We start from the raw sequence: 12,734 nt of genomic DNA, 5'->3' as shown, positions 1-12,734 counted from the left end.
AATTTTGTTACCCTAGCTGCATAGAATTGATCAAAGTGAGAGCTGAGGGGGGGATACCTGAGTGGCTCAGCGGGTTAGCACCTACCTTTGGCCCAAGGCGTGATCCTGCAGTCCCGGAATCGAGTCCCGGGATCAAGTCCCACATCAGGCTCCCTGCATGGAGCCTGCTTCTCCCTCTGCCTGTGTCTCTGCCTCTCCTCTCTGTCTCTGTGTCTCTCATGAATAAATAAATAAAATCTTAAAAAAAAAATCTGCTTTGCTGGAACTTTTTAAGATTGAACTCTTAGTAGCCTCTTGAGGCCAGAGACAAGCGAAATAGTTATCATCAGACTTGTCTGCAATACCTATAGATTTGGGTGTTTTCCTCCTCTTGAGGTCCCCAAAATATTCTGAGGTCCCTATACCTGCCAGAAGTGACATTCTTTACTTACCTGCTAAGGCTACTGGAAATTCTGTAAGCAAGGTATCAGGTCAATATTTCCAGGCAACTCCCTGGCTCCATACGATCATCAAATTCCTTAAAGCTGTCTCAGCAAATCTGTGTCTATGCGTGTCTCTCAAATATGACATTCTAGTCAAAGCCTTGATAAAATAACCAATGCTTTCAGTGGTGTCCTGTTAAAAGGAGAACAGATTTTCATTGAACTTGTACAAATAATTATAATTGCTAAGGAAGAAAGAATACTCGTTGAGAGTTTCTGAATTTCAGAGGGTTCAGGTGGAGAGAAAATTTAAATACTCCAATTTGTTCATAAAGGAATATTTTATCATGTTTCTGTAAGTCATGAATATCTTTAGGGAAAACAGGACCTTGGGATCATGACCTGAGCTGAAGGCAGATGCTTAACCAACTGAGCCACCCAGGTGCCCCAGTGCTGATAACTTTAGACATGTCTATCTTCATTAAACTATCAATCTGATCCTCACAGTCAGTTTTTACCTGGGGCACCTGTGGGGAGATCTCAAGTGGGTGGTTTAAGTCCAGGGAGGGGTCCCTGGACGCTTTCATGTTGATTAGGGAGGTGCTCCAGTTTAAACCTCATAAGGAGCTGGCCCAGCAGCTTGGAGTGGCTCTTCACTCTTTGATAGCAAGGGCAGGAGGAGCAGGAGCCAAAGGCACCGGAGACAATGAGGATGGTTTAGAGCCAGTTATGCAAGCTGTGCCCATCGTGGTGCAGAATCAGGAGGGGGACGTGGAGGCAGAAGAGGTGACGCACTGCCAGCAAGGCTGGAGGCAGATAAAAGCCCAGATGACACAGAAAGAGGACTTATGGCCCTAAGGCTCATCAACTTAGATGGATGAACATACACACATTTTCTTTCCACCAACAAAAAGTGAAAATAGGTAGTCCATGTCAGATAGAGAAGACAGGGAACCTCCCTGAAACCAATGGAGTTTTGGCAGTCAGTTGGGTATATTCCTTAAAGTCCATATCCTGAGGTAGACAAACCAGACAATTAGCTCTAGTCTCATAGCCACTAACCTGGGAAATTAATTAGAATCAAGCAGTATTCATCCATTCCTCTCAAGATGTATTCCAGATCTGACACACAAAAGCCTTAGCAAACAAACAGAAGATGAGTAACTCAGGAGTAACAGAGGGAGGCATGTACAGGATCATGGAAATTCTAAAAATAAGTAACATTTATATGAGCTAAGGAGAGGTTACAGGTCTTGAGGATACCATTAGGAGGAGGGTGAGAGGAGAGGAGATGTTTAGAAAACAAAGATTGTGCTATTATGTTGGTAAGTGTCTAGGTAAAGTAGAATTTCTGATAATAGCTGTCTTCCTGGTATAAGCAAGCAATTGTGTGAGAAGTGAAGGGCTTTCCTGAATCTGCTAGGTTTTGATTTCTTTTAACTCAACATAATGTTCACACCAAAGTGGCCCATCTTGGGGTGGTCTGCCCTTGTCCCCTATACTTTTAAAGAAGAATAATTTTTTTATATTTTGTTTTTTTTAATTTTTTATATTTTGGTGATGATCAGGATTTATCAGGATTTTTTTATCATGACTTTGTTGTTGTAGCTAAGAAATCTTTGCCTGGCCCAGGGTTACCAAATGTTTTCTCCTGTGTTTTCTTTTAGATGTTGCATAATTCTTGGTTTTGTATTTGGGCTTATGATCCTTTTCCTGTTAATTTTATGGATAGCCAGTTCCAGCATCATTAGTTGGAAGGACCATTTTTTTCTCCATTGAATCCCCTTTGTTCTGTGCTGAAAATCAATTGATTATATATGTATGGATCTGTTTCTGGAATCTGTTTTGTCCCATTGATCTATATGTCTGTCCTTCCACCAGTGCCACACTAACTTGACTACTACAGCCTTATGGTTAGATTGAAATCCAATCATGTGTCTTCCAGCCTGGCTTTCTTTTTCAAAATCGTTTTGACTATTAATAGATTTTTGCTTTTCCTTATAACTTTTAGAATCTATTTGTCAATTTCTACAGAAAGACATTGGTCATTGCTAGAACATTGATATAGTTGTTTTTTTTTTTTTTAAGATTTTATTTATTTATTCATGAGAGACACAGAGAGAAAGAGAGAGGCAGAGATACAGGCAGAGGGAGAAGCAGGCTCCATGCAGGGAGCCTGACATGGGACTTGATCCTGGGTCTCCAGGATCATGCCCTGAAGGTGGCGCTAAACCGCTGAGCCACCCGGGCTGCCCAAACATTGATATAGTTTATTTTTGTTTATGGACTGTATGTACTATCACTTTCATAAACTCACTTTTTATTTATTTTTTAAAATTTCAAAAATTTTAAAGACTTTATTTACTCATGAGAGACAGGGAGAGGGAGAGAGAGAGGCAGAGACATATAGGCAGAGGAAGAAGCAGGCTGCATGCAGGGAGCCTGATGTGGGACTTGATCCCAGGACTCTAGGACCATGCCCTGAGCCCGACATGGGACTTGATCCTGGGTCTCCAGGATCATGCCCTGGGCCGAAGGCGGCACTAAACCGCTGAGCCTCCCGGGCTGCCCAATTGTATTTCTTTTTTGCCTTAGCTGCACTGCCTAGAACCCCTAGTATGTTTTTGAAAAGGAATAATGAAGGCCTATATTCTTGCCCTGTTCCTAATGTTTTGGGGAATGTATTCATTTTTTCATCAGTAAGTGTGATATGAGCTGTAGTTTCTTTGTAGGTGCTTTTTATTAGGTTGAGGAAGTTTCCTTATACTTTGCTGAGAGTTTTTGTCATGAACAGATGTTAAACTTTGTTAAATGCTTTTTCTACATCTAATGAGATAATTTTTGGTTTTCCATCAATTTGGTGCATGATTTTAATTTTGAATCAGCTTTGCATGCCCTTGGATAAAGCCTACTTGGTCGTGATGTATATCCTTTTTATATGTTGCTAAGTTTCAGTTGCTGACATTTTGTCATAGGTTTTGTATTTGTTTTGCTGTGATATTAGGGTCTCATCAAATGAGTTGGGAAGTATTCCTTCCTATTTTGTTTTCTGTTTTCTGGAAGGATTTGTGTAAAATTAGTACTATTTCTTTTTACTTTTTTTTTAAATTAGTACTATTTCTTATTTGGTAGAATTTTTTTTTTAAGATTTTATTTATTTATTCATGAGAGACACAGAGAGAGGCAGAGACATAGGCAGAGGGAAAAGCAGACTCCCTGTGGGGAGCCTGATGTGGGACTCTATCCCAGGACCCTGGGATCAGAACCTGACCCAGAGGCAGACACTGAACCACTGAGCCGCCCAGGTGCTCCTTATGTGGTAGAATTCACTAGTGAAGCCATTCTGCGGCTGGAGTTTTCAACTATGATTAAATTTTTCTTTAATGGGTAGAGTTTTTAGATTATCTGTTTCTTCTTGAGCAAGTTTTGATAGTATGCTTTTTCAGAAATATGTCTATTTCTTTTTTTAAAAAATTATTTATTTATTTATTTATTTGAGAGAGAAAGTGTGACCCCTGGTGGGGGGAGGGGCAGAGGAAGAGGGAGAAGGAGACTCCCCACTGAGCAGGGAACTGGACACAGGGCTCATTCCCAGGAACTCAAATTCATGACCTGAGCTGAAGGCAGAGACTTAACTGACTGAGCCACCCAGGTGCCTCAGAAATGTATCTGTTTGGGACACCTGAGTGCTCAGTGGTTGAGCGTCTGCCTTTGGTTCAAGTGGTGGATCCTGGGGTCCTGCATTGGGCTCCCCACAGGGAGCCTGCTTCTCCCTCTGCTTATATCTCTGCCTCTGTGTCTGTGTCTCTCATGAATAAATAAATAAAATCTTTTTTTTTTAAAGTGTCTGTTTGAATGAAGTTGTTGGATTTATAGGTATAGAGTTGTTAGTAAAATTTATTATTTTAATATCTGTTGGATTTGCCTAGTGCTATCTCTTCTCTCATTCTTGATATTGGTAATTTGTCTCTTTTTTTTAATCTTCATGAATCTGGCTTTGTATTTATGAATTATATTAATTTCTTTTTAAAAGAGCCAGCTTTTGGTTTTATTGATTTTCTCTATTTTTCTGTTTTCAATTTTATTGATTTTTTAAAAATATTTTGTTTTTAAGCAATCTCTATACCCAACATAGGACTGGAACTCATGACACCAAGATCAAGAGTCACATGCTGTACTGACTGAGCTAGCCAGGCACCCAATTTTATTGATTTTTTTAAAGTAATCTCTATCTTCAATGTGGGCTTGAACCATCATGACCCCAAGATCAAGCATCGCATGCTCTTAACAACTGAGCTAGCCAGGCCCCATTCAATTTCATTGATTTTGGTTTTATTGATATTGCTTCCTTCCTTTTGTTTTCTTTGAATTTATTTTATTTCTTTTTTCCCCTCCGCTTTCTTAAAGTAGAGATTTAGGTAGTGTTTAATATAAATATTTAATTATATGAATTTCCCAGGAACATTTGTATTTCTGTTGTATAAATTTTGATGTTGTGTTTTCATTGTTGTTCAGTCGAAGTATTTTTTTAAGTCTTCTTTCTTTTTAATTTTTTTTTTAAATTCATTTATTTCAGAGAGAGAGAACTTGTGCATGCACACACGCACGTGAATGGGGTGGCGGGGTGGGGGAGACAAAGGGCGAGGGAGAAGCAAACTCCCTGCTTAGTGGGGAACCCAATGTGGGGCTTAATTCCAGGACCCTGAGATCATACCCTGAGCTGAAATCAAGAGTTAGACGCATAGCTGACTGAGCCACCCAGGCGCTCCCAGGCAAAATATTTTCTGATTTTCCCTGTGATTTCCTCTGACCTGTAGGTCATCTAGGAGTGTTTTTTTTTTTCTAGATATTAGGGCATTTTCCAGATATTTTTGTTTTTATTGATTTCTACTTAATTTCACTATGGTAAAAAACAAATTTCAGGTTAAAAATCTTTTTTTAATTTGTTGAGATTGGTTTTATGGCTCATGATATGGTCTGTCTTATGGAATGCTCCATGTGTACTTGAAGAGAATATATTGCTCTTGTTGGGTTGGAGTGTTCTGTAAATTTGACAGCGTTCTATCAACCAAGTGTTCAGTATCTTTATTGACTTTTTGTATACTTGTTCCATCAGTTACAGAGAGAGAAGTGTTAAAGTCCTTAACAGTACTTGTGGATTTTTCTACTTCTCTTTTTATTTTTTTTATTTTTTTTTTTTTTAATTTTTATTTATTTATGATAGTCACACAGAGAGAAAGAGAGAGGTAGAGACACAGGCTGAGGGAGAAGCAGGCTCCATGCACCGGGAGCCCGACGTGGGATTCGATCCCGGGTCTCCAGGATCACACCCTGGGCCAAAGGCAGGCGCCAAACCGCTGCGCCACCCAGGGATCCCTCTACTTCTCTTTTTATCAATAACTTTGCCTCATTTATTTTAACACCCAATTGTTAGGTGCATAAACACTTAGGATTTTTCAGTGTTTTAGGAAAATTGATCCCATTATTGTCATGTAATAATTCTTTTTTATACCGCAAAATTTTCTTTAAAGTATTTTTTTTTTCTTTAAAGTATATTTTGATGATAACATAGTGACTCTAGCTTTCTGTTGATTAGTGTTTGCATGTTTTTTTTTTCCCTTGTCCTACTTTTAACATGTCTATGTTTATTTTTTTTTAATATTTTATTTATTTACTCATGAGAGACACAGAGAGAGAGAGAGAGAGAAAGGCAGAGACACAGGCAGAGGGAGAAAAGCAGGCTCCGTGCAGGGAGCCCGACGTGGGACTTGATCCCAGGTCTCCAGGATCACACCCTGGGCCGAAGACAGCGCTAAACCGCTGAGCCACCGGGGCTGCCCACATGTCTATGTTTAAAGTGAATTTCTGCTGTCTTGGGTCTCTCATTCCAAGTTTTTCTTAGGTTTGACTTTTTACAAAAAGCCTTATGAAGGGGGCACCTGGGTGGGTCTGTGGTTGAGCATCTGGCTTTGTTTTTTTTTTTTTTTTTTTTTTTTTTAATTTTTTTTTAATTTTATTTTATTTATGATAGTCACAGAGAGAGAGAGAGAGAGGCAGAGACACAGGCAGAGGGAGAAGCAGGCTCCATGCACCGGGAGCCCGACGTGGGATTCGATCCCGGGTCTCCAGGATCGCGCCCTGGGCCAAAGGCAGGCGCCAAACCGCTACGCCACCCAGGGATCCCGAGCATCTGGCTTTGATTCAGGTTGTGATCCCAGGGTCCTGGGATGGAGGACCCCACAGGGAACCTGCTTCTCCTCCTGCCTATGTCTCTGCCTCTCTCTGTGTGTCTCTCATGAATAAATTTTAAAAATCTTAAAAAAAAATTAATAATAAAGGGAGAAGCAGGCCACCCTGCAGGGAGCCCAATGTGTGGGACTCGATCCCAGAACCCCGGGGTCACGACTTGAGCCAAAGGCAGATGCTCAACCACTGAGCCACCCAGGCATCCCTCCACATTATTATTACTGATACCTGTTATTGTCTTTCTTTATGGTAATAGTCATTCTAGTGCTGTGAGGTAATATGTCATTAAAGTTTTGATTTGCTTTTCCCTGGTGTCTAGTGATGTGGAACATCTTTTCATGTGCTTATTGGCCATTTACATATCTTATTTTGTTGTGATTCTGGGGTTTCTGGGATTAAGTCCTGCATCAGGCTCCCCATAGGGAGGCTGCTTCTCCCTCTGCCTATGTCTCTGCCTCTCTTTTGGTGTCTTTCATGAATAAATAAAATCTTTAAAACAAAACAAAACTATAGTTATTATGCTATCCATGACTTTATTTATTTTATAACTGGAAGTTTATACCTTTTAATTTCCTTCTTTTTAATGTCTGAATAATATTCCATTGTATATTTTACTCATTTTCTTCATCTATCAGTAGACACTTTATTTATTTATTTATTTATTTATTTATTTATTTATTTACTTACTTACTTATTTATTTGGGTAATCTCTATGCCCAAAGTGGGGCTCAAACTCATGAACTCAAGATTAAGAATTGCATACTCTGCTGATAGCCAGCCAGGTGCCTGTAGGTTGTTTCCATTTTTTGACTATTACAAATAATTCTGCAGGTAACATGGGGTGCGTCCATGTTTGTGAGTTAGTGTTTTTATTTTCTGCAAATAAATACCCAGAAATGAAGTTAGTAGATCATATAGAATTTCTAGTATTGGTTTTTTTAGGAACTTCCATATTCTTTTATATAGTGGCTACACTAATTTGCATTCCTACCAACATTGCACAAGGGTTCCCTTTTTCTCCATATCCTCACTAATGCTTATTTCTTGTCTTTTTGAGAACAGCCATTCTAACATGTATGGGGAGATATCTCATTGTGGTTTTGATCTGCATTTCCCTGGTAATTAATGATGTACATTTTTTTCATACCTGTTGGCCATCTGTATGTCTTTTCTGGAAAAGTGTCTATTGAGATTCTCTTCCCATTTATTTATTTTTTATTTTTAAAAAAATTTTATTTATTTATTCATGAGAGACACACACACACAGAAAGGCAGAGACACAGGCAGAGGGAGAAGCAGGCTCCATGCCCGGAGCCTGATGCGGGACTCAATCCCAGGTCTCCATGATCAGGCCCTGGACTGAAGGTGGCGCTAAACCGCTGAGGCTACCCTCTCTTCCCATTTATAATCAGACTGTGGTTTTGCTATTGAGTTGTGTGAGTTGGTTATATTTTGGATATTAATTCTTTCTCAAATACTGTGTATGATTTGTAAGTATTTTCTCCTGCTTAGTAGGTTACCTTTTCATTTTGTTGATAGTTTCCTTTGCTGGGCAGAAGCTTTTTAGTTTGATGTGCCACTTACTTTTAATTTTGCTGCTTTACTTTTAGTCTTTTTTCTTTTTTTAAAAAATAATTTATTTATTTATTGGAGAGAGAACAGGAGAGAGAGAGACAGAGAGAGAGAGAGAATGCATGAGGAGGGACAGAGGGAGAAGCAAACTCTCACTGAACAGGGAGTCTGATGCAGTACTCCATTCCAAGACCCTGGGATCATTGACCTGGGCTGAAGGCAGATATTTAACCAACTGAGCCACCCAGGCGCCCTACTTTTAGTCTTAAATCCAAAAAATTATTGCTAAGACCTTTATCAAGGAGTTTATTGCCCATGTTTTCTTCTAGGAATTTTATAGTTTCAGGTCTTACATTCAAGTCTTTAACCCATTTTGAGTGAATTTTTGTGTATGGTGTAAGATAGGGCTCAGTTTCATTCTCTCTCTCTCTCTCTCTCTTTTTTTTTTTTTTTTTTAGTTTCATTCTTTTATATGTGGCTGTCCAGTTTTCCCAGCACTATTTATTGAAGAGATTGTTCTTTCCATATTATTTGTCCTTGGCTCCTTTGTAGTAAATTAATTGACCATATATATATTAAAGAATTAATACCAATTCTTCTCAAACTATTCCACAATGTAGAAAAGAAGGGAGCACTGCCACACTCATTTTATGAGGCTTACATCACCCTGATACCAAAACCAGATGAAGATGCTAGAAGAAAAGAAAATTACTGGCCTGTGTGCCTGATGCACATAGACACAAAAATCCTCAACAAAATATTAGCAAACCAAATTCAACAATACATGAAAAGGATCATACAAAATGATCAAGTATGATTTATTCCAGGGATACAAGGATAGTTTAATATCTGCCAGTCAATGTGATGCACTACATTAACAAAATAAAGGATAAAAATAATATGATCATCTCAATAGATACAAAAAAGCATTAGACAAAAAAATTCAACATTTTTTAATGATAAAAACTCTCAAAATAGGGTAAAGAGGGAACATACCTCAACATAATAAAAGCCATATATGACAAGCCCATAGTTAACATTATACTCAACAATAAACAGCTGGAAGCTTTTCCTCTAAGATCAGGAACAAGACAAGGACGCCCATTCTTGTCACTTTGATTCAACATATTACTGAAAGTCAGCCAGGGTAATTAGGCAAGAAAAAGAAATAAAAGAGATCCAAATAAGAAAGGAAGAAGTAAGACTGTCAGTATTTGCAGATGGCATTTTTAAAAGCTTTAAGAAAGTAGATAAATCTGGAGTGCTTGCCTGACTCATTCGGTGGAGCATGTGACTCTTGATCTCGAAGTCATGAGTTCAAGCCCCACGTTGGGTCTAGAGCTTACTTAAAATTTGAAAAAAAAGATAATTTTCAAGTACTAATATTTTGTAATATCAGCTGTTAGAGATGCTATATAATCGATCTAAATTGACATAAGTAACTGAGATTGAAATATAAGAGTTCTGATTTTTAGGATTTTCACTTGTATATTTAACTATACCCCCTTATTTCATCAAATAAATCTTAGGTAATTAGATAAAAATAATACTTGATTTTTTTTCCCACTTTCAGTGTTAAATGTTTACAAAAATCAGTAAAGGATTCTTATCACATAATATGTAGACCATGTGCCTGTGAACTTGAAGTTTGTGCAAAATGTGGAAAGAAAGAAGACATTGTTATTCCGTGAGTATTTTTTTTTTTAAATGTTTGGAATTTACTCTTTTAGTAAGTGTTTTTTAATGTGTAGAATTTTCTTTTAAGAAAACATCTAGTAGCTCTGAGAGTCTTATGGTAGTGTGTATCACACCCTATTTAGACTTCTTTTTTCTACCTACCAGGAAAAAGTCCTAATTATTTGTTACATTTTTCTATCATTCCAGTAAAAATAAATATATATTTGTAGGAAATTAAAATATTTAGCCATGAGGTTCACATTCATCACTCATCCAAGAAGAATTTATTCATTATGCAACTACTTTACTTTAATGGACATCACATATTAATTTCTTCGAGCCTACTTTATTGACTACAGTGTTATAATTGATTGGATCTTGACTGACGTTAACCTTCAAGGATCTTTTTCTCTGTACTAATTTTATTAGACTCTCTTAATCAGGAAATGTACTATAAAGTTCTTTTCAATCTGCAGTTAAATAATGAAAGCCTGAGAAATAAAGATAAATTTTTTTAACTTTTTATTTTTAGGTTTAATAAGGAACCAGAAAAGACAGAAAATCCTGAAATTAATCTACATTCCAACCACAGAAGTTGTAGAAGAAATGAAGAAAGTGATGATGACTTAGATTTTGATATTGATTTAGATGACCCAAAAGATAATCAAGTAGATTAATATTTTAAAAGTCAGTTTGAAAACATGAAATTCTGCAGAACTTTTGACTTTTGAGACTTTTACACAAAAATACTGTGAAATCCTAGTGAGATAAATAGCAAAAACCTATGGAAAACAAGCAAAATTCATACATGGACAATTTGAATTATGCATGATACTTGGATAATTAAATACTTTCTTCCAAAGTTAATTATAATAAATTTTAAGTAGCAGATACTGGATTATCTGCCAAAATGAGTATTAAGATATCATATTGCGGGCAGCCCTGGTGGTCCAGTGGTTTGGTGCTGCCTTCAGCCCAGGGCCTGATCCTGGAGACCCGGGATCAAGTCCCACGTCAGGCTCCTTGTGTGGAGCCTGCTTTTCCCTCTGCCTGTGTCTCTGCCTCACTCTTTCTCACTCTCTCTCTCTTATGAGTGAATAAATAAAATAAAATAATATATCATATTGCATATGGGAATTATTTAGAAGAGTATATTATCTGATACCAAACTAAACAAGATTCAGAATTGTTGGTTGTTGCAATAATATAATACTATCTCATTAATACTATCTCAATAATATAATACTATCTCATGGAAAAATCAGATGATATTACTAGTGCTAGCCTCAAAAATTCGTCCTCATTAAATATCTTTTCATAGATTGACCTCAAATAAATGGCCCACATAACAAAGCCACTTACTTATAAGTTTGCTTGTTATAAAAATCTCATTATTTTTTAAATAATAATGTTTAACAAGTGTATACAGCTTTTCTTTCAAAGTATTTTTACAGGGATGCCTGGGTGGCTCAGCGGTTTGGCATCTGCCTTCAGCCCGGGCGTGATCCTGGAGACCTGGGATCAAGTCCCACATTGGGCTCCCTGCATGGAGCCTCCTTCTGTCTCTGCCTCTGTCTCTGCCTCTCTCTCTGTGTCTCTCATGAATAAATCAATAAAATCTTTAAAAAAAGAAAAACGTATTTTTACATACCTGATTGTAGTTTTTTACCTCCCTTCCTTTGCAAAATATACATACAGGAAAAAATGAATAAAATTCATATGCATAGTTTAATAAATAATTATTAAGGAAAGTCATACATCTGTCATTCAGATGAAGAAACTACTTTTAAACAATAAAAATGAGCTTATCTGATTTTTAATCTTTTTTCTTTCTATTTTGAAATATCTCAAACCTAAAGAAAACAGCAAAATAGTACAATGTATATACTTGTATATATAGTATATTCTTCATCTAGATTCATAATTGATTTGCTACATGATTTTCATTGTATCTCAAGAGATTGATATAGATACATATTTATTGAACCATTTGAAAATAAGTGGCAAACACTGGTTTCGAACTTTATATGAACAGACTTATACCATGCATGTTATTTTATATCTCTATTTTATTGTTTGTGAGATTGATCCATGTTGTTGTAAGAGCTCCAATTTGTTCATTTTATGTTACTGTGTTTTATTCCATTGTCTTTACATATCACGATTTATTTATCCTCTTTAATGTTGAGGGATATTTGAGTTATCTTAAGATTTTCCTAGTGCAAAGAATACTCCTATGAGCATTGTTACATGTGTTTCTTGGTACATATGTCTCTTTTCTTGGTACACGTTTCTATTAGATATATATCTAGCAGTAGTATAGGCCATCCAGCCATATGCATATGCATCTTCAGAATTACTGTATAATGCCACGCTATCTTTCCAGAGGAATTGTTATCTCCTTTTCCCACAGCAACATATTACGTGCTCTGTATCCTTTCTAACACTTGATCTTTAAATTTCTATCAGTTTGATAAGTGTGCAATGTATGCTTTTGTCTTATTAATTTATAATTTATATGTATATTTATGCATATACACACATATATGTACCACATCTTTTTATCCTTTCATCTATGGATGGATGGACACTTACATTGCTTCCATATCTAGGCTATTGTAAGTAATGCTGCAATAAACATAGGGCTGCATATATCTTTTCAAATTAGTGTTTTTGTTTCCTTTGGGTAAATTCCCAGGGGATGGGATTGCTGGATCATATAGTATTTCTATTTTTATTTTTTATTTATTTTTTTGAATTTATTTATTTATTCATGAGAGACACAAAGAGGGGGGGAGGCAGAGACACAGGCAGAGG

General features: G+C 36.9%; 1 protein-coding gene across 2 annotated transcripts in view; it reads left to right on the top strand.

The window, feature by feature from the left end:
- C2H9orf85 (chromosome 2 C9orf85 homolog) overlaps positions 1-11,418 on the top strand; it is a 61,685-nt gene extending 50,267 nt beyond the window's left edge. For both annotated transcript variants that reach the window (XM_041744681.1, XM_041744682.1), the window contains exons 3-4: positions 9,814-9,927; positions 10,450-11,418. In XM_041744681.1, coding sequence (XP_041600615.1) covers positions 9,814-9,927; positions 10,450-10,594 — 259 coding nt within the window. In that variant the 3' untranslated portion in view covers positions 10,595-11,418. The remainder of the gene's footprint in view (positions 1-9,813; positions 9,928-10,449) is intronic.
- Positions 11,419-12,734: the final 1,316 nt, after the last annotated feature.

Source organism: Vulpes lagopus, chromosome 2 (genome assembly GCF_018345385.1).
Source record: "Vulpes lagopus strain Blue_001 chromosome 2, ASM1834538v1, whole genome shotgun sequence".
In the NCBI taxonomy this organism is placed as follows: Eukaryota; Metazoa; Chordata; class Mammalia; order Carnivora; family Canidae; genus Vulpes; species Vulpes lagopus.
The sequence above is the reverse complement of the archived record's forward strand: the minus strand, read 5'-3'. Positions and strand labels throughout refer to the sequence as shown.